Source organism: Trematomus bernacchii, unplaced genomic scaffold (assembly GCF_902827165.1).
Source record: "Trematomus bernacchii unplaced genomic scaffold, fTreBer1.1, whole genome shotgun sequence".
Taxonomy (NCBI): domain Eukaryota; kingdom Metazoa; phylum Chordata; class Actinopteri; order Perciformes; family Nototheniidae; genus Trematomus; species Trematomus bernacchii.
This window is the reverse complement of record NW_022987782.1, coordinates 2,611,332-2,633,018: the sequence shown is the minus strand read 5'-3', so window position 1 is coordinate 2,633,018 and position 21,687 is coordinate 2,611,332. Positions and strand designations below refer to the sequence as shown.

General features: G+C 41.8%; 1 protein-coding gene across 1 annotated transcript in view; it reads right to left on the bottom strand.

Annotated features, from left to right (window-relative positions):
- The window catches only part of LOC117497386 (14-3-3-like protein), a 19,851-nt gene extending 11,089 nt beyond the window's left edge, over positions 1–8,762 (bottom strand). Inside the window, exons 1-3 of the mRNA XM_034149360.1 lie at positions 8,658–8,762; positions 5,496–5,807; positions 2,992–3,115 (exon numbers count right to left, since the gene is read on the bottom strand). Coding sequence (XP_034005251.1) covers positions 2,992–3,115; positions 5,496–5,798 — 427 coding nt within the window. The 5' untranslated portion in view covers positions 5,799–5,807; positions 8,658–8,762. The remainder of the gene's footprint in view (positions 1–2,991; positions 3,116–5,495; positions 5,808–8,657) is intronic.
- Positions 8,763–21,687: the final 12,925 nt, after the last annotated feature.

Sequence of the window (21,687 nt, the reverse complement as noted above, 5' to 3'; positions counted from 1 at the left end):
ATTTGAATAACGGGAAATATTCAGTGCACATTACCCAACATGACTGCCTTCGCATTAACAAAAAAAGCGGTAGTAGACCAATTTCCCCCTGCACACTCATTCATTCTGCCCCAGATAAAATGTAATACCTCCCCTCCTAAAATTCCAGACCTTTTTAGACCTTGAATATCAAAAAATAAATGTAAAGGTCCCATCATATGCTTTTCCGGTTATTACCCGTCCCCTTGTGTGTTATGTAGCTTTGTCTGCATGTAAACGGTCTGCAAAGTCACAAACCCTCAAAGTACACCCTGTAGCGAGTAAAACTCTAACACAGAAAAGTGTATATGCTGCCCCAGAACGCCTCGTTGGAGATTTTTCTTTTTCCATTTTTTTCTTCCGAGTCAGGTTGACGTCACTACGTCCAAATGGACCAATCCGCACACATACACATACCAGGGTTCCTGCAGGTTTCGCCAACTCAAATTTAAGACTTTTTAAGACCTTTTTAAGACCACTTTGAATAGAATTTAAGACCTATTTCACGGCAAGAAAGTATGAAGGAAAATTGCTATGAAAGAAGAAATACGTCCCATAAATGTATTCATGTTCAACATAAGAACAATGACTGAACATAACAGCATAACAGTACAGAACTGTGTTAGCGTGTTAGACAAAAAGTGTGTATGTGTGTGTGTCTGTGTGCTTGTGTGTGTGTGTGGGCTGTGCAATTAATCATATTTTAATCGCAATTACGAAACAACATAATCGATTATTTTGCTTTGCTAGGTTGTGACAGTGCACTACAACATATTTGATTAATTAATTTTAGTCTAATTTATTTTTATTTATCATATGTGTGGAAGTGCGCTCCAAAATATTTGTTGATCTTGTTTATTGGTATTTATTATTTTTGATATTATTTATTTAAATGTATCATTTATTTAATTTATTTTTTCAGTTGAATTATACGTTCAGGGTAATCAACAGTTAAAAAGATACTGTCCAAATTATTATTTGTTTTAAAGTTCAATAAATGGATGTTTTCAAAGTCAATTAATAATTGTATTTAATAATTGTGATATCAATTATTGACCAAAATAATCGTGATTATGATGTTTGCCATAATCGAGCAGCCCTAGTGTGTGTGTGTGTGTGTGTGTGTGTGTGTGTGTGTGTGTGCGTGTGTGTGTGTGTGTGTGTGTGTGTGAGAGAGAGAGTGACAAGAGCTATATTCAGAGCTCTGCTGCCTTGGCTACAATCTTTCATCGTTGCTGTTGTATGATTGGTGTTTAACTACGGTATTTAGCGTCTACAGCACCTCCGCTTTTAGGGTTGACGTAGACCCAAACGTTGCCCGGAGGTCCCAATGTGTTGTTGCGGGAGCTGCTGCACTAGCTAACGCTACACTAGCTAACGCTACATTAGCCAAACAAACGCTAATTTATTTTGCAAAAGGTGCAGCGGGCTTTAAACACGTTCCCCTCCCCTGGTTTCAACCAAGCACTAAATTCGATGTTTTCCAACCAATAACGGTTGAACTTACACTTCCCCATATTTATTCGAAGATACATGAGTTTCTGTCTGCCGCTAGCTGAAGCTTGGTTGCTAGGTTACTAGCTGGGTGTTCTCCAATAAGGGGCCGGCGGAAACAAAGTTAGTGATTACTGGTTCCATGTTGATTTATTTCAATACAAATTGTTGGGGGGAACTGAAAGGCTATTACCATACTGGTTACTTTGCAGCCCGGACATTTCCCCCAAAACACATTTAGACGCTATCGCAACACAGAAGTACCTTTCAAATCCGATCATTTTTAAGACCTTCTAAATCATATTTAAGACCTTTCTTATTTTTTTGGCCATATTTAAGACCTTTTTAAGGCCTTAAATTCATATTATCAAATTTAAGACTTTTTAAGACTTTTTAAGACCCCGCGGGAACCCTGACATACACACTCACTCAGCCTGAGCTCCGCGGAGCTCAGACCCCACGCAGCAACCAGGAAACAACACCAGTAATCCACCTCACACTGTCCGCTCCTCGAGCCCCACAGGGCGGAGCAGCGAGCCCCGCAACGTCCCGCCAACACGGCACCCAGACCCCACGCAGCATTCTCATCCGTTTCTCATTACTGGTGTCATTTTCTGGTTGCTAACGCCATTGTAACACATAAACACTGATGTTCCGCTGTAACGGTGGTGGACTCATCAGAACAGAGTGGGCGAGCTGACCAATCAGAGCACACTGGGCTCACAGGGAGGGGGGGGGGGCAGGAGCTCCAACAATCCGTGTAGGACAGAGAGTGAATACACATACTATAAAGAGATGCTGTATGAGAAACCAATGTGATTTTGGAACATTGAACAATAGCCGCTTTCACACCAAGTACTTTGCCGTACTTAGTTCCCAGCACTTAGTTCCCCCATGGAACTAAAGAGCAGATCGCGTTCACACCGGAATAAGTCCCTGAGGGAAGATTACGCAAATGAAGCCGCTGACGTCACTTCTTCTTCTGCTTTGGGTTTACTGGCAGGCCGCAAACAACTTCACAGCGTATACTGGCACCCGAAGTCCCCGGAGTTGGCGATTTACTCGGAAGGCTTCAGTAGAAGCTGCTGGGAAGACTCCCAGCAGCTTCTACTGAAGCCTTCCGAGTAAATCGCCAGAACGCAGACACATCCTCATCACTCCACCACTCCCATGTTTTTTTTTGTGTTGCCATAAGTTAGTCTCTCTCTGTTGGTGCGCCGGGCTAATGCTAATGCTAATGTCAGCAAATACAATGGCGGCTTCACAACGGGGCGTGGTTTGCAATTCGCCCAGCCAATCAGAAATTGGAACGTTTTTCTCCCCAGGAAAGTCTTACCTTTAAGACTTATTAAGGATCTGTGGGGACCCTGAAAAACCTCCTTTGGGTCTGGTTACTTTTATTTGTAGGTTTTACAATGCATCTCTCCTAAAAGGAAAACGTACACGTATAAATTACTTTGTAAATGACATAGTACTTACCATGTTTGCCTTCTACTTTAGCGACCTCAGCCAAGTAGCGGTAGTAATCTCCTTTCATTTTCAAATAGAATACTTTGCTCTCTGCTCCAGAGGCCTTTGGAATGAGATGTTGGTCCAAGAGTTCCTGTGGCAGACAAACAGAAAAATCTAACTGTTACAAAATAACTCACTTTCTAGGATATTAAATAAAATGTTTCCACTATATTTGGCAGACTTTGCAAATCAGCAGAAACAGCATTGATTTATTTACTTGGAAACTACAGGTTGAAATTGTGTTAACACATTAATAATCAAGGCACTTTATACACAGATTACTACTAGGCTTGTTTGAATGACAGCACCTAACCCACTAGAGCACTGGCTGTTACTTCAACACAATAAAATAAACATTATTGCCAACACTTCAGAAACATCATTTCTCAACAGATTACCTCTAAAAGCCTTGAGGCATTAACCTTTCCTGAGCTACGTCACAGAACATTGTAGCCGAAGGCTCTGCGTGGATGGCGAAAGCATGAAATCATCATGAAAGCATGGGGAAGGAAAAAGGGCCAGTATAGTAGGGGATGAAGATGGTGGTGAGTGGAGAAGTGGGGAGGAAGAAGAGGAGAAAGAGGGTGGGTGTATGTGTGGAAGATACAAGGAGTGAAGAAGGATGAGAGAGCAGGGCTGTTGAATTTTCACTGAGGAAGTAGGTCAATCACAGAACCCATGTTAGCTCTTATAACACAAGCATGCACCACTCAACAGACCCTCCCTGTTGCTAGCTGGCAGGGACACGCTTATTGTCACAAGCGGTGAGAGTATACTTTCGGTGTACCAAATATGAATTGATACATCATTTAAAGAACAAATTTGATCTCTTGGCGGCTGAACTGTGGATTTTAACTTGTCATTTTTACGCCTGGGCTACACTGGCTGGGCCTCAACCTTTGTGTGACATCTACCTTGCTCAACTGCTGTGGCGCACACATGTAATGTCCACACAGACAGCTTGCTGCTGCGCTGCCTGTCCACCTTTTTCTGTCTGATTTGAGGATGTCCATTTAGATTTTCCTGATTCCTGTTAACCCATCTGTTTCCGAGACGATCAGTGCCTTGATTGAAGGGATGGTTTCAGTGGGTAACAAGCAATTCACGTACGACCACAATAAAGGCACAAACAGCTTAATCCATTATTTATCTTCAGCTGCTGTGCATGGAAAACACAGGAAATCAAGTCTATGAGAGACTGGGCATTTTCAATAACCATTACTTATAGTGAAAACCACCCTTGAATGATGGGATCGGAGACTAAAAGCTTTAGGAATCCAAAATATAACATATAATAAGTACCCTGTATCAAGACTGATGCAAAACAAGTGAAATTTGACCTTTTAAGAGAGGTAAATAAATATGAACTATTTTTATTATTTAGCAAGTGCTTCAGAAATCAATAACATAAATGTCTTGACACTAATTTATAAACCAAAATAAACCAATTGTATAGCTCTAGCATCCCTATATCTGTGTGTGAAGTTGTTCCATCCTCAAAAACAAAAAACTAATACTTCTGCAGTCTAGCTGCATGCACGTGCGGTTGTGGCATGACCACCAAAACAGAAAGATACGGACACAAGATTTATGCAAATGTATTTAGTTTCCTATCCATGTGAACATGATTTAAGTAGGAGGTGGATCTGACCTCCTCTAGGGGGGTCCGGGGGCATGTTCCCCCGGGAAGATTTATTTTTAAATGTTTTTTTAAAAGCATCAATCTGGTGCACTTTGAGAGCAAAATTAAGAGATCTACGGATACATCTCTCAACACCCATATGAAACAGAACTGTAAGCAGATTTTCTTTTTCTTTATGGATATTTTACAAATCACTCTCTTTTTAAACTGTATTCTTAACAACTTTTTAGTTTCTGTCATATAGTATTTTATACCTGTTTTTCATTTAGTCTCTTATTTTTTTATAACTATAATGATCATATCAAGGTGTGCCTTAACCTCACTGAGCTGGGGTTATTTGAGCCTCTCAGTCTGTCAGGAGAGAGCTCTCTTCCACCGGATTGTAGAAAAAGCTCTTTAAATTCGTTAGCATAGCTAGCTAACCAGATGCTAATAAGAACAGATCGCCACTGGGCTTACAACTAAAGACACAGCCACGCAAAAACTGCGGCATGTGTACGGCACCCCCCAAAACGGAAACTCTTCGGTTCTCCACGAATTACACAAGTCACCCAAATCAGCATTAAAAAAGCGGGAGGCACCGAAAAGCGACTAATTTGCATGCATGAATACTAAATCAAAATGTATTAACCTTTAACATGCAGTCTGTATATAGGGCCATAGACAAGTAGTGTAAATCCTAATGTGAGAAATTAGCCACTTTCATGACTTGCATGGTTTTATGTACGTTTTACGTAAAAGTGATGTTGACAACTATTTCTGAATGACACAAGCGTTAACAGAATTCTTAAGCAAGCAATGTTGTCGAAGTAAACGTTCAAAAACTCACCAGCACTTCTTCGCAGATTTTATTCAGCTCCTTCTCAATCGTATCCTTGTAGTCTTTGGACATGGTCTTCTTTTTGTCGGTTCCGTCAGCCTTCTGCTCAATGCTGGAAACCACCCTCCATGAGGAGCGTCGGGCACCCACAACATTCTTGTATGCCACTGACAGCAGGTTTCGCTCCTCGTTCGAAAGTTCCTCGCCTTTCTCCGTCACAGACTTCATAGCCTCAGCCATGTCGTCATAACGCTCAGCCTGCTCAGCCAGTTTGGCCTTATGCACAAGTTCCGTTCGGCTTGAATCTCCCATGACTGCTTACTGGAGAAAGAAAAGCAAGTAAAATAAGTGATGATCACACATTTTCTTTTATATGGACCAGTACCTATTTACAAGATTACTAAATGTGTAGAGAAAGAACAATTGAAGCATTTAAGATAAAGAACAATTAAAGAGTCGAAACGCTCAGTAAAAAAAAACGTCTGTGTTGGTTTAGCTGAAGCTATGGCATATGGTACAAATTATGTTTCTGGGGCTTTCTGCCCTCTAGGTGGTATTTCTACAGCAAAAAACTGATTAATTCCATGGTTATAAAAGTGATAATTTTTACAATTGGACAGGGAAGAATTGCAAAAACTATAGTTGATCACAACAAAGTGTAAAGTTACTCTACATTTGAACTACATACATTTGAAATGCTTATTGTTAGTCGTATAACAAGGTGCAGTAAGTAGAGATGCAGCTGGATTAAAACCTGTACCTACAAAAGGCTCTGAACAAATCACGTAGCAATGTTGAGTGCTATGAATTGGTAAAAGGAAGAAAAAAAACGTAGTACCAGCAGATGTATTGTAAATGCAGTTTGTGTTGACTTGACACCCACCAACACAAAATAATTCTCATTACTAAATCAATAGCCTATATCCGTTTGACCTATCCAAAATAGCCAGCGGGAATCCAAAGAATCAATCAGATGGTTTCCATTGCACAAGATCCATCCTGATATAACGAGGTGCAGCCCAAATAAAGTTCAACTCAACAAATATTCATTAGTAATGTTGTTTAGACACTACTACAAAACATTTGAAATCACAAAAAGTGTTTTCAAACTACTAAAGACACAATGCCATTGGGGGTTTGGCCAATGTATAGGTACAGTTTCAGCAATGACAGATTTACCCATGCCCCTCATGACCTATGGGTAAACTAGTGTGTTTGCATTTCAATTGAATAATGACTATGCTGCAAAGACATATACCATGTAACAGTTAAGGTACGTTTGGCTGTGAGAGACTATTAGCAGTCATAGTACATATACACAGGGGTGTAAAGTACCTAAGTACATTTATTCAAGTACTGTATACTTAAGTATAGTTTTGAGGAACTTGCCTTTATTGCTACTATTTATTTAATACCTTTACATTACATGTCATTTGTTAGACGCTTTTATCCAAAGCGACTTACATACATTCAGTACATACAGAGTACACAGGAGCAATTTGGGGTGAAGTGTCTTGCCCAGGGACACAACGACATGCTGACTGTAGTGGGACTCGAACTTGGTACCCCCTGATTCGAAGTCCAGCACTCTATCCACTGAGCCACAGCCGCCCCCTTTAGTTACTTTACAGATGTGGATTAATGATGTGAAATATAATCAAGTCTTAAATCAGACTTTAGCTCCACCTGGAGTAAATTCACAAGCTACCCTGCAGTATACAAAGTCATTCAAACTAGCTGCACCTTTACCAGCTTTGATAACACTTTAATGATCAATAATTATAAAACATATCATAGATATTATTCTGAAATGGACCAATCTGAATAACTGAGTACTTTTAAAGTATATTCTGATGCCAATACTTTTCTACTTTTACACTTTTACTTGAGTAACATTTGGATTGCAGGACTTGTAGAGTATTCTTACACTCTGGTCATTTTACTTTTAAAAGATCCGAGTACTTTTTCCTCCTGTGCATATACACTATCTACGATTACTATGTATCTCTAGCTAGAATCTAGGGCAGACGCAGACGAGCCCCCCCCCCGCTCTCTGTCCTGTACAGACACACACACACACACACCCACAAGCACGCATACACACCACACCCAATCCTGTACCTGCGGCAACATGCGAGAACACGGAAACTACAGTCCGGATAAAAGACGATTACTGTGATAAATGTTACAATATCTGGCCGACAATAATCCAGAAGAGCTTCAATGAAATGTATGTTTAACAAAATGCAAATATTTTCTAAAGAAAAACCACATCCGACGAAGGAAAACCCAACTCTACTGTTAGGCCCTCGTGACCCGTTTCCAGAATGACACCAACTATTTCCTGAAACGTAGCATTCCGAACAAGCCATATTTTACTAATGTGCTAGGGTTTTAACCAATTGTGTATCTTTCCTGATTACCTCATAACGTGTTTAAACCATTTCAAACTTTACTTTTCACTTAATCACCCATTCTTTAGTTGGTTTTGAAGCACGACGCCATCCTTATTTTACATTATAAAAAGGTGTGCATCTTGGTTTAGCTGGCTGTCCTTTGGCATAGTGTATCTCACTTCCTCACGCATTGCTTATTTTTCAAACGTTAATGACACATTCTTGACACATTACGTCAGCAAACGGATATACTAACGTTACATTTCGTGCCACGGTGCTGTTGTACCAAATATGTAGTATTGCAGACGCTAAAATCATAAAATGTAACTAATCTTTGGAGAATAACATACACATTTACACGCAACAGTTATTATATCTTATAAACAATGCATCCCTATACAGATGCCTGGTAATACTTTACGTTATTAGCTAACAGGCGACATACACACGAAACCAGTAAGCACAACGTGACAAGTGACTTTAGTTAGCAGGTTTGACGTTTGTACTCCATACAACAAAATATCAGCGCTTCAACCTTCGACCCGCCTTTCACGTCTGCTCTTCCATTTTAAAACCAGCCATTAGACATATCCCACTGTAGCCAAGCTAGCCATTGTTCTATGGTCTGGTGATTGTCGTCGCTAAACGCAGCCCCACGGGTAATCGAAGGCGGTACATTTCGATTATAACTATATTTTACGAAGCGTTAGAAGACCTAGCGATACATAATGCAATCGTAAAAGAGCCGTTTAAAAGGGTGAAACTCATTTCATACCTGAGTTCTGGTAGATAGCAGTGATTTCGTCGTGCGAAGCTACAGCTTCTTCTCTCAGCCCGTCTGTCTGAATGAAATCCACGGGGTTTCCCTCCAATGAAACCAGTCCAGGGCACGGCCAGGGCGTTGGGGGGGGGGGGGGGGGGGGGGGGGGGGGGGCGTGGCGGTAGGGTTGGTGGGCTGACGTCAGACGTTATCATGGCAACCTTACTCGAGATATCTTGGGAGACTCTGAATCAGAATACCTTTATTCGTCCCACAGAGGGGGCATTTACAATTTTGTGAATTTACTCCAGGTGGAACTAAAGTCTGATTTAAGAGTTGACTATATTTCACATCATTAATCCAGATCTGTAAAGTAACTAAAGGTATTAAATACATGTAATGGAGTAAAAGTACACCATTTACCTCTGAACTGTAGAGGAGTAGCCTACAAAGTAGCTAAATATTTAAATAATCAAGTAAAGTACAAGTATCTCCATCCATATACCCATTAGTCTTCAGTCATATTTGCATGTTGTTTTTTGTTTTTCCAACTTTATTGAACAATTTATGAAAAACATAAAAAAGGCAATCCACATCAGTGTTCATTAAAGTGGACCTATCATGCTATATTTGAATAATATATTGTAGGGCCATACCTATATAAGGTATATTTATACGTTTTATTTTTCAAAATACCAAACAGATCATGCATTTTAGTCATGCCTCATTTCGCTCTATTTTGCACTCCTCCACCGTCTTTGCATGCGCTGCAGCTGACCACGCCCCCCTGCAAAGGAGGGGGCCGAGTTACGAGCGTCGTGTTACCATGTTGTTACCATGCCACGGCAACCTCTCATTCCCCTGATAGGTCAGCTCCTCCGTCCTGACGTCAGAGAAATGTTCAAATCTTGATCAGTCTGTATCAGATCCGTTGCAGCCCCGTTTTTAGAGATTTGGGTATGGAGGAAAAGAGAGAGGGTTGTGTTTTCTGACACTTGGTGAGTTCCCTGAAACACCGGGGACACATATTCATGTATAAAAGACGTACAAAAGTGCATTTTGCATGATAGGTCCCCTTTAAATGAATTCTAACTGAGGGCATTATGAACAGAAAACTTAGGTAAAAAAAACAAAAACAAAGTGGTCAATCCAGAATTAAGTTTATTATTGGGAAATTGGTATAATTGTTTGACTTTTTTTTGGTATAGTTCCATGTCATTAAGAAATCCAATAGTATGTCTTGAAATTACACAGTTGCACTGTTAAGGAACCTGTTACCTACGTTTTTCAGTAGTTACACCGTAGTTATGCATATGACATGACAATACATCTTTGAATCTTTAATCAATAAATACTGTAGACATTTTGAGGAAGCGACATTTGTGGATGTGAAATTTCTAATTCCAAATCCTAATGTTTTCAAATTTAAGGCTGTAGTGCCGAGAGAAGGGAGACGGAGGCGGTGTATCAGAGTTGCAAATCTCTCTTTATTGGAGAGCAGAAATCGACGTGCTGTCGGGTTGCAGGAAAGAGGAGAAGAGAAGAGAAAGTGAAAGAGGAGGACACACAGTAGGTACCCCGGAGGTACCGTCAACATATATGTCCGGGCGGAAACAATACCCCCAACCTGTAGTTCCCGGATTGAATTATGTAACCCCAGTGTATGAATCAGTGATCACTACACAAGCCCCCCCAGAATTCAACCATGGACACAATCCTCGCGTCGGGAGGAAGCACCACAGGGGCCGAGGAGGGCGGGCCATGGAACGGGCCGTCGGAAGGGGGCCGCAGGAGAGGGTAGGGGCCCCAACGAAGGCGAGGGCATCCCCACCGGAGGGCGGGCGGCGGGCCGGAACGGGCCGTCGTCAGGGGGCCGCAGAAAGCAGGGTCGCTGTGTCGAGACCAGGGGACGGGCGTGAAAAAAAAAAAAAAAAAAAAAAAAAAAAAAAAAAAAACCCGGTGGTCCCCAGCAGGGAGGAGCACTGCCCGGCCGCAGGCGAAGGCACAGCGGCGGCGGGCACGAAGTCCTCGGGAGGAAGGAGCCGTGTCCCCGGGAGGAAGGAGCCGTGGACAGGGGAGAGGCCAGACGGGGCGCCGTCGAGGCGAACCGTGAGCCGCGGTTAGAGGTGAGGCCAGGCAGGGCCCCGAAGCGCACCACCCACGGGCCGATGAAGGCATGGGCGACGTCCGGAACCGCCGAGGCGAGGGAAGAGGCGAGGCCAGGCAGGGTCCCGAAGCGCGCCACCCACAGGCCGATGAAGGCATGGGCGACGTCCGGAACCGCCGAGGCGAGGGAAGAGGCGATGCCAGGCAGGGTCCCGAAGCGCGCCACCCACGGGCCGATGAAGGCATGGGCGACGTCCGGAACCGCCGAGGCGAGGGAAGAGGCGAGACGGGGTCCAGAAGCGCCCACTGTGTGACGTCCGAAGCCGCCGTCGAGGTGGTGAAAACAGCGAGAGGGTCCACACGAGGCCGACCAGACATGGTCGAACCTCCTCTCAGACACCAGAAAAAGCTCAAAAATGGTCGTCCCGTCCACGAACAAAAACAGGTGGGCGAAATAGCGAGAGGATCCACGCGAGGCCGACCAGACATGATCGAACCTCCTCTCCGGCACCACAAAAAACAAAAACAAAAAAAAAAACAGTCGGATGTCGATAGCCGCCGGTAGCTGCTAGACATCGTCAGCCGTTGCTAGCAGTCGTCGCTAGCCGCTGGTAGCAGCTAGCCGTTAGCTGTCGTGGCTAGCTGTCGTTAGCCGTCGAGGCCAGCCGGTCTCGACGGCCGGTAGTCGCTGTCGTCGTCGTCCCCGGAGCCCCTGCTAGGCGGCGTGCCCTTACCAGGGAAGGTGCTGCAGCTTGCAGTGGCAAGCACCATTGGGGTAAATCGCCGGGCGGCCAGGAAGAACCGGCAAGCTTCTTCGGCCAAAGCGTGGGGCTCAACACTAGCCGTGTTAGCTAGCGCAGCCTGGACATGCAGCCGCATGTCCCGAAGAAACAGCCCCACGAGGTAGAAGTCGGGTTCCTCCATACCTAGCAGGTCGTGCATCGTCTCCTCGTAGCAGGAAGGCTTGCTGCCCTCCAGTGCCGAGACGAAGCGGGAATGGTGAGCGACGTTCCCAGCCATTCCGTGGGGCGCACCGAGCCTCAGTCCGAGCGCACGAGGCAGCCACGGACGTCTCCAAGAATCTCCGGCATTTCGAGAGAAGCTGCGCTTCTTGCCGTGTTCGAGTCAGTCTCGGATCCTTCGCGAGACTTATGTCAGGGTCACCAATGTAGTGCCGAGAGAAGGGAGACGGAGGCGGTGTATCAGAGTTGCAAATCTCTCTTTATTGGAGAGCAGAAATCGACGTGCTGTCGGGTTGCAGGAAAGAGGAGAAGAGAAGAGAAAGTGAAAGAGGAGGACACACAGTAGGTACCCCGGAGGTACCGTCAACATATATGTCCGGGCGGAAACAATACCCCCAACCTGTAGTTCCCGGATTGAATTATGTAACCCCAGTGTATGAATCAGTGATCACTACAAGGCCATATTTTAAATTATCATATGTTCAGACCAGATTGTTTTGCTCATTGTAAGTTTACTAATACTGGAAAGCATCCCAGAATATTAGCATGTTATCTGAGCAAGTGGAGAAACACATTTATGAAAACCTCAACTTGTAACAACACAGTAAATTATATGGAAGTCCACCAAGCCGATGTCCTCTGTCTTACTGCAGATCTTATTTTTTACCAGAACAGAGGCAGAGACATAACATAGGCATACTGTATGGTGACTATCACTGAGAGGAATTCTTAAACCTCAAATGAATGCAGCTCATGATATGGGTGCTGTGACCCAGATCGCGGCTCTGTGGAGCTGATGGTAATGCTGCACATTATCTAGAGACCGCTAAGCTCCTAAACTAGTGACATTTCTTTATCAAAATTCAATTGTGTCTGGAATTATAGGGATGATGAAGGCCTCACAAACTAGAACAGAGGACAAAGTGCAACAGTATATTATTTAGCCTAATCGAAACAACTATTTCTGCATTCTGGTAGGTTTCCAAGGTGAAGCTATGTTTTGCCTTGTCACATGTTTCCCCAACCCAGTCTCACATCTAAACGTGTAATAACTACGTTGGTCCACAACTTGGGACGTAGTATTTCTACAAAAACGCCTCTGAAATTGTAGGATCCCTACGTTTTTTTTCACCATTCATTTCCAATGGCTGGCGTCTATGTCACGTGATCTTCAACTTTCTCTCCGCAGAAATAAAAAAACATGGCCGACCTTCGTTTTATTCTCGTTAGAAAATGCCTATTTTAAGGTTAGTTTGGCCATTAAAATGCGTTTTGATGTCATTTGATGCGAGAAATATGAGTTGTTATTTCAGATTATGTGTGCAGTGGATGTACATGATCTTTAGTTTGCTAGTTATTACGAAGAATACTTCAGGAAATTGTGTAAATACAACGTTTTCATTGTTACCAAGGTGGTTGCTAGGGACGCTGCTATCGATATTATGTCTGTTATGTTGTGTAACTGTTTAATGGTGTTATCTTTATTGCTACCCCCTTCCCCGTCAATTTATAGTAAACAGTATCTCGGGCTTTGGCTATAGGGCGGCTCAAAGTATTTTGACACCGGCCGTTGTGAAGACTGGCTTGTTTATTGTCCTTGTTTTAGTTTTAAATAAAGCATATTCAATCGAGACATGCCAAACATGTGACGTCATATGACGCGTCGCATCTGCGCACAGGGAGCAGGCAAGCCCCCAGGAAGTGCGCCGGACTCTGATGAAAATATTCGTGCTGGCCAAACGGCGGTACTACACTTCCTTTTGGTTGCCAGGCCCGGAAACACTTTTTCCCATTGACTTACATGGGGAAAGAGTGGTCTGTAACTCGTTGGATAATTTTTTTTAAACTAAATAAACTACCCAGTATGAACACTTGTATAGCCCTTATTAAAAACATTCGTTCCTCAAGTTGTAAAAATGTGCTAATAACGTTATTCTGAGAGTTATTTCCCTCTGCATTATGAACGCGCATCTAACCCACGGGACCGCGCCGCCCGGCACGTTCATGTTACGTGTTCAGCACTACATGCGTTTATCTTGACCCATGGATGCACAATAAGAACGGACCCATATCGCCTTACTGCCAGCCCACGGAGCTGTAATAACGGATATATTGCACATGTTTGCTGTAATTCATCATTTGTAAAATATTATACTACATGGGCTGTATGATTAAATCTTGTACCGTAAATCTTGTATTAAATAAAGTTAATATTACCGACGTAGATTAACGTCCCTGTAGCTTCTTATTGCACTTGCAATATACCATTAAAGGAGTTGAACGTTGCTGTTTGCTATTACTATAATACCACGCAGGGATAAACCAGAGTTTACAACCTTTGCATGTGGGCACAACACGTTTTGACCCAGATTAATTAGCTATACCATGATATCGCCCGAGGAAGTCGTCATACTTATACATATATAAATAAAGATATATGTGTCAAAGCTCTAATCAAATTAACAGTTGTATTAATTATACTTGTATATGTATATATATATATATATATATATATATATATATATATATATATATATATATATATATATATATATATATATATATATGTATATAGCCTGTGTTTTATATTTATACACACAAATGAACAACCTTGTGTGTGTCAAATAACAAGTTGTATTGTAGTGTTTATTTTAGTGTTGTGTTATGCTTATCCACATTTTGATTTCAGAGCACAGGAGAATGCTGGGCACAACATAAAGCTCAAAAGTGAAGCTGGCAATGCTGAACAAAACCATCTAGTTATAATATTTATTCAGCTGAAAAAGTCAAAGCTCTACGAAAATGTAATTAAAAATACATAAGCATTTTCAGGTAGAAAATCAGCATTTTATATAGAAATTCACAAAAATAAGAAATGTATACCTCTTATGGCTGGCATTGTAGAACTAGGTGGAAAAAATAGTGACAACAAATGTAAATACAATTTATATAGATTAAAAGGTAATATATATAATATTGATTGCAATTATTAGATTAAAAGATCCACCAATTATGATCAACAGGAAAGCCCTCTGAAGGCATGTTGTGGTTTGAAAAAAAGTTGAGGATGGGGTCCAGACAGTTAAATCAGGAGAGACTTCATTTTGTTTAAAGAACATTTATTGACACATGTCATATGATAAATGTTAAGTCTTTGGCGATTAGACCCCGATCCTGAAATCTTATATCTAAAGGGGGAAATGCAGCCGTGAGCATAGGGAACCTCCCCGGGGTCTAGACACTGGTGATGATGATGAAGATCTGGATTTGATGAGGAGATGGGATGAAGAGGAGGTGTGATGAGGTCTTTGGATTAGCTCTCCTGGCTCTGGATATGATGAACGGAGGTGGGTGGAGAAGAGGTGGATGGGGAGGAGGTGGATGGGGAGGAGGCGGGCGGCAGCATGAACACCTGAAATCACAGCTGACTGCAGGAGAGAGGAGAACCATTTTAAAGTTTGGCTGCAGCTCGGTGTTTGGCTGCTGGAGAATGAGGTGAATGTAATAGGTTAAAGAGAACGCCTGTGATGAGCTGATTATAAGCAGCTGCGGAGTGAATGTATACATACCCAGTCTTACTCTTGAGTTACCCACTCTTACTCTTGAGTTGTTTTACTCATCTTCCCCAGCCTCACCAGCCTCACCCAGCTGTGGTGTGTCTGTTCTCTTTCTTCTCAATTTTGGATGTGGCCCAGGAGGAAGCGCAGCCACTTCAAGACACTGGTACGGGCCTACGTGCTGACGACACGACCGTCATCGGCCAGATCACAGACGGCGAAGAGACGGCGTACAGAGAGGAGGTCGAAAACCTGACATCTTGGTGCCAGGATAACAACCTCCATCTCAACGTCAGCAAAACCAAGGAGCTGATTGTGGACTACAGGAAGCAGCAGGGAGAGGGACACGCCCCCATCGCCATCAATGGGACTACGGTGGAGAGTCAGCAGCTTCAGGTTCCTCTGTGTCCATCACGGACACGGCTGCATCACGGCCTGGTACGGCAGCTGCACCGCCCTTAATCGTAAGGCTTTACAGAGGGTGGTGAAAACTGCACAGAACATCACCAGGACGGAGCTGCCACCCATGGAGGAGCTTTACTCCCAGCGGCTCAGGAAGAAAGCCCTCAGTTTATGTTAATGTTAGAAATGTTTTGGCACATTTGTTCCTATTCTGCTAATGGTATATTGCAGGATATTTAAGTTTCCCATGTACTTTTTAAATTAATAATAGTATGTTCATCTTGATGTTTAACTTGTAATATTGTAATCATCTTAGTTAGAAATGCTGTTTCCACCCCAACCTCTGCTGCTGAATGATTTTATATATTGTTACTAAAAGTGCTTGTCTTTGATATTATAATGATTACACCAGAAAGTCACTCTTTGTGAGATTTATTTTTTCACATTTTTCCCAGCCACAAGATGATTTCATTCATTGGAGGCCTCAAAGCTGGGTGAAGGTATTGATGCACGGATCAATGCAATCCTTTACAACAGCATTCCACTATGGTTGGGGATGTCTGTAAAAAAAGGAGAAATAATCTTAAACAAAACAAGTGTCGCAATATAGGGAAACAAACTGTGACAAAAACATATCAATTAGTTCAGAATCAGAATACATTTACATTATTACAGCAGAAAAGAGCCAAAGACAGCCTAATGTTACTTAAAGTATGCATACAAAAAGTATTAAAGATTAAAAACAAGAAATTATAATAAAAACAGTTACACATTTTACAAAATACACATCCTGTAACAGTTTGGAGGATTTAGCAGCCAGGTATATTACACAGTTTTAGCGGCATATATATATATATATATACACATGGTTGGTATTTAACAACAAGGGGTGTTGTACTGTGTGATATTGGTATTTATGGAAACATTTTACACCTTTCCTTCAAGTATTATACGTTGTAGTTACTTGTTGGGTACTTAACATGAATAATCACAGTTACTATCCTTTCACTCCATCACATTTCAAAGAGAAATAGGCTATTGTTATTTTAACTCCACCACAGTAATCCATCATCAGCTTTACTTTTTAGATAAAGATTTAAATCACAATTGATCATAACTCAAAATACATATATTTTTATATATTACCAAGTGGTTTCATGTAGGCTACAACCCACACAAGTTTCATGCTAAATTAAGCTCTGTTGCTTGGATATCACTAGATCCTGTTACATCAGCGTAATATAAAAGTACATAACGACTGATGTGTAAATTAGCATAATTACTAGCTAGCCGCTAGCTGCTAACTGCCGCCTCGTCGTTAATATCAAATCCATCATAACAACCCATTACCATGCTGTCATGAACGCGCGGTGCTGTTACGTGTACGCAAATTGACGTGCTTGATGTGAGCGAGCATTTTGGGGGGCATGTTTAAAGTTGCGCATGCGCTATGAGCGCACATACGGGTACTTCTCAGGCATGCCGGGTAATCTGTGACGTTTCGCTCTCTCAAAAGTTGGGCCATTTTGTCATCATGCGCGATTGAGCAACTCTCATAGGAATGAATGAGGCCCCGCCTCCCACGCTGTATCCAGTTCTTATTATACATCCATGGGAGCAGGGAGGGAGACCCCGAGATCCGTATAGAGTGGCGAAGTCACACCCACCTACTTCCGGGTAATGGGACCTTATTTCGGAAAAATTATGCATTGAAGTCAATGGGGAGAGAAAACTTATCTTTCGATCCCGTTTGAATTGTGCCATGAATTACACATATGATGTTTGTCAATCTTAAAAAATCATTTCCATGTCAAAAAAGTCACAGTTTGTCGTAAAACTGTTGAAATATAAGACTATGAAAAATACGTAACTAGAAAGACTACAAATCCCAGAGTCGCGTAAGTGATGTCACAATTGTTTTCCTCCACCATTCAGATACCTAAGATCAGCGCAATATAGATATAATCTATCTATATGGCGCTGGCTAAGATAAGATAACTTTAACAAGATGCCTGTGTGCTTAGTACCAGGTTGTTATTATACCAGCAATGGGTCTTGCTCGTTCTTTTGCTTCCCGTCTGATGAAAGGACCAGGAGTGGCTTGATCAAGTTAGCTAGTAGCTAGCACGTTAGTTAGCATTACAGCCTTGTCATTTTTATTAGCCTTAACATGAAGTAACATTAAGTAACCCAAAATGTTAAACAGTAAGTGTAGTAGTCATATTTCGTGAACCCTTTGAATAGTACTGTCACCGGTGTGATCATTCTATAATACACCATTTAAGCCCGGGGGAGAAATGCTAACGCTAACGTTAGCATTGGCGATCTTCTCTACTTCATGCTATCTGCACAAATGGTTGACATTAAACATTAAAACGACCAGGCAGTTCAGAGAGAATCAAAGGAAGGCAGGCAGGCAGCTTTGCATGACATTCTTCAGGACGTGTTTCATTGTGGTGATAGTGAGGATCGTCAATCGTTTTGTTGACAAGACAGTAGTGACGGCCATCTTGGTGACGTGACCAGAGATGTAGTTCATTGAGCGTTTCACACAAACAAATGTGTTACTTCACAGTTTTACGACACATTTTTTTTTTTTTGACTTGCAAAATTATCTTTTAAATTGACAAACATCATATGTGTAATTCGTGGCACAATTCAAACGGGATCGAAAGATAATCTTTCTCTCTCCATTGACTTCAATACATAATTTTTCCGAAATAAGGTCCCATGGAGGTCCACCGGAAGGGGAGGGACTTCGCCACTCTAAATAAAGAGATTTTCAATCACGGGCGCGCATCAAACGTGTGACGTAATGTGGTATTACAAGTATTAAAATAGGTGAAAATCACTACAAGTCTGGGCATGTTGAGAGCTGTACATACACACACATTTCATAGTCTTATATTTCAACAGTTTTACGACAAACTGTGACTTTTTTGGAAAGTCGGAAATTATTATTTAAGATTGACAAACATCATATGTGTAATTCGTGGCATAATTCAAACGGGATCGAAAGATAATCTTTCTTTCTCCATTGACTTCAATGCATACTTTTTCCGAAATAAGATCCCATGGAGGAACCCGGAAGTTTGACGGACATTACCCACAATCCTCTGTAGCAACCATAGACTGTATACAAAAATTAAATAATACATTATTCCGAGTGTGCTTGCTTTTCTCTTTGAAAGTCATCACATAACGACATTGTAATACACGTGTCGGCTGCATTAAATATGACATATCTGCCGTAGTTAACTCTATGTATAGAGCCCTGATGACAAGACTTCTAGACAAACAGGAACTGCCGCCAAAACTGAAAACTTGACGTGGATCTTAAATATATAAGCAATTAAACAACATCTTACATTTCTTTTCACACAATACGTCTCCTTGCAGTATCAACACTAATTCGGCTTACTTTTATATTTGATCCAATTGGTAGATAGGCTGTATTTACTCCATAACGGTGCACAGCTGATAGAAAGGGACACCTACTGGTGAAAGCACGTTATTGCATTTTATAATTTTATTATGAGATATTAATAGGAGGATGTGCAAAACAGACAAACTAATAAGGCTTTATTTAAACATTAAAGAATACTTTAGGTTAAGGTCTTCTTTTGAATAAGAAAAAAGCTTTGGGGGTATAGAAGATGAATATGGAGGGATGAAACCCTCTTTTGATGGTCACACATGCAGAGCACACAGCACACACAGTGAAATTTGTATCTACAGATAAATATTAAGCCTGACAAAGTACTTAACGTCTAATATATTGCTTTCCTGCAATGTTAACTATGTTTAAGCACTAACTGATATTATACATCTGTATTATACTCTTATAAGATGTACAGTATGTAATGTAGTGATCACTTATTAATACACTGGGTTACATAATTCAATCAAGGAACTACAGGTTGGGGGTATTGTTCCGCACGGACACTAATGCTTACTGTACCTCCGGGGTATACACTGTGGGTGTTTCTCAATCGCGAGTACGCTTGCTTGGTAGCACATGTCTGCCGAGCATCTTGCTTCAGAAGCGAGGCAAGAATACTTCCTGGCATTCGGAAAACAAAGAGTGGAACAGGCTAGCAAGTGTGCAGGTGTGCGTCATATGAGAGGCCCCGCCTTACATTTTCCGTCACAGATTTGGGGAAATTGGTCCGTGCGCAAAGCATTGTGGGGATTTTAAGACCGCGCAGTCTACTCATGTGTAGCCTCGATATTTCTCCAAACGGAGTACGCCGGGCTCGGTAGATTTCCAAGTATGCTGGAGATTGGAACAGTACTTTGGCGGCACTCGATGACGTAGTATGCTTGAAATAGTGGCTCTGGAGCAGCTTTACTCGCGATTGAGAAACACCCCGGGTCCTCCTCCCTTTCGCTTTCTCTTCTCTTCCCGGGCTGCGACCCGACAGCATGTGCATTTCTGCTGCTCAATAAAGCCAGCTTTGTACCTTCATTGCACCGCCTCCGACTCCCTTCTCTCGGCACTACATTGGTGACCCTGACATAAGTCTCGCGAAGTATCCGAGACTGAACCGAACACGGCAAAAAGCGCAGCTTTTCTCGAAATGCCGGGGATTCTTGGAGACGTCCGTGGCTGCCACGTGCACACGGACTGAGGCTCGGTGCGCCCCACAATGTATTCATTGCTATCGGGATGTTAAGAGCATTCCATGGAATATAACAAAAAGTGTTTCTGAAATAAATTACATACCCCACCTTTAAGATCAAAATGCAAATAGTTTATTTCTACAAAAACAATTTCCCTCTTATAGAATGCTAAGAAAATAATATTTGTTTAAATAAAGCTTAATCAGAGTGTAATGCTGCCCTTTAATGTATTGTCTATTGCATTTGTAAGCAGAGGACTTGCAATGATCTCAGTATTACAACATTGTTGAGTCAGTTTGATTCAGACGTTCTTTTTAATTCAAAGCTTGTCCTGAATCAGTGGGAGGGCCCAATGATGTAGAGCCCGCAGAGGCACTTGATTGTGAGTTTAACATTTTCAAATGATAGACAGAAAATATGCATAAAATCGAATACAAAATATATAGATGTTGGCACAAATATGAGTGTAGCTGTCTGCAGTGTCTCTGCCTTCAGACCTGGCCCTCGAATGCTCGCAAGTAAGGATAGGTTGAAAAAATATACAAGTGGGAAACAACACCATGGGTCCGAAGCTTCAGGATCAACTAGGCCATATCTGATGCAAGGCCTTATGAAATGATACAATAATTTGATCAGCACACCAGGTGAGGAGAAAAAAAATTACCACCAAGGTAGGCTCAGATGAAAATACCTTGACAATTTAAAATCTAAGCATTCTTAAACTTCAAACTGCAACACAGCGCTGTCTGTGGAACATCTAACTAGGGTAATTGCCACTCATTGCCACTCATTTGGGTCACAATAGAAAGGCCATTAACTTGGACATTTCCCCAAAGAAAATCAGACTGCAGATATTCAAGTTTTTATAGACATAATACTGAAACTAGGTCAATGATATGGTTGTATGACCTTTGATCTTGACTGATATTGAAAGGGTGAGTTATTCTATCAATACACTCAAGTCAGAAATCCAAAACCAATTGGTGTATAAATGTGTTTATCAAGCTGGTAAGACTGAAACACATTGTAATTACTTTATTTACTGCTGGGTACCTTATAAATTTAATCCAGATGTAACTAAAGTCTGATTTAAGTGTTGATCATATGTTTTATCGTTAGTCCAAAATTGTAAGGTAATAAATCTAGTGGAGTAAAGTACAACATTTACTTCTGAATCGTAGAGGACAAGAAGAACAAAGTAGCAAAAAATGTACATACTCACTCAAGTAAAGTACAAGTACCTCCAAAGTTTACTTAAAGGGGACCTATCATGCAAAATGCACTTTTGTACGTCTTTTATACATGAATATGTGTCCCCGGTGTTCCAGGGAACTCACCAAGTGTCAGAAAACACAACCCTCTCTATTTTCGTCCATACCCAAATCTCTAAAAAAG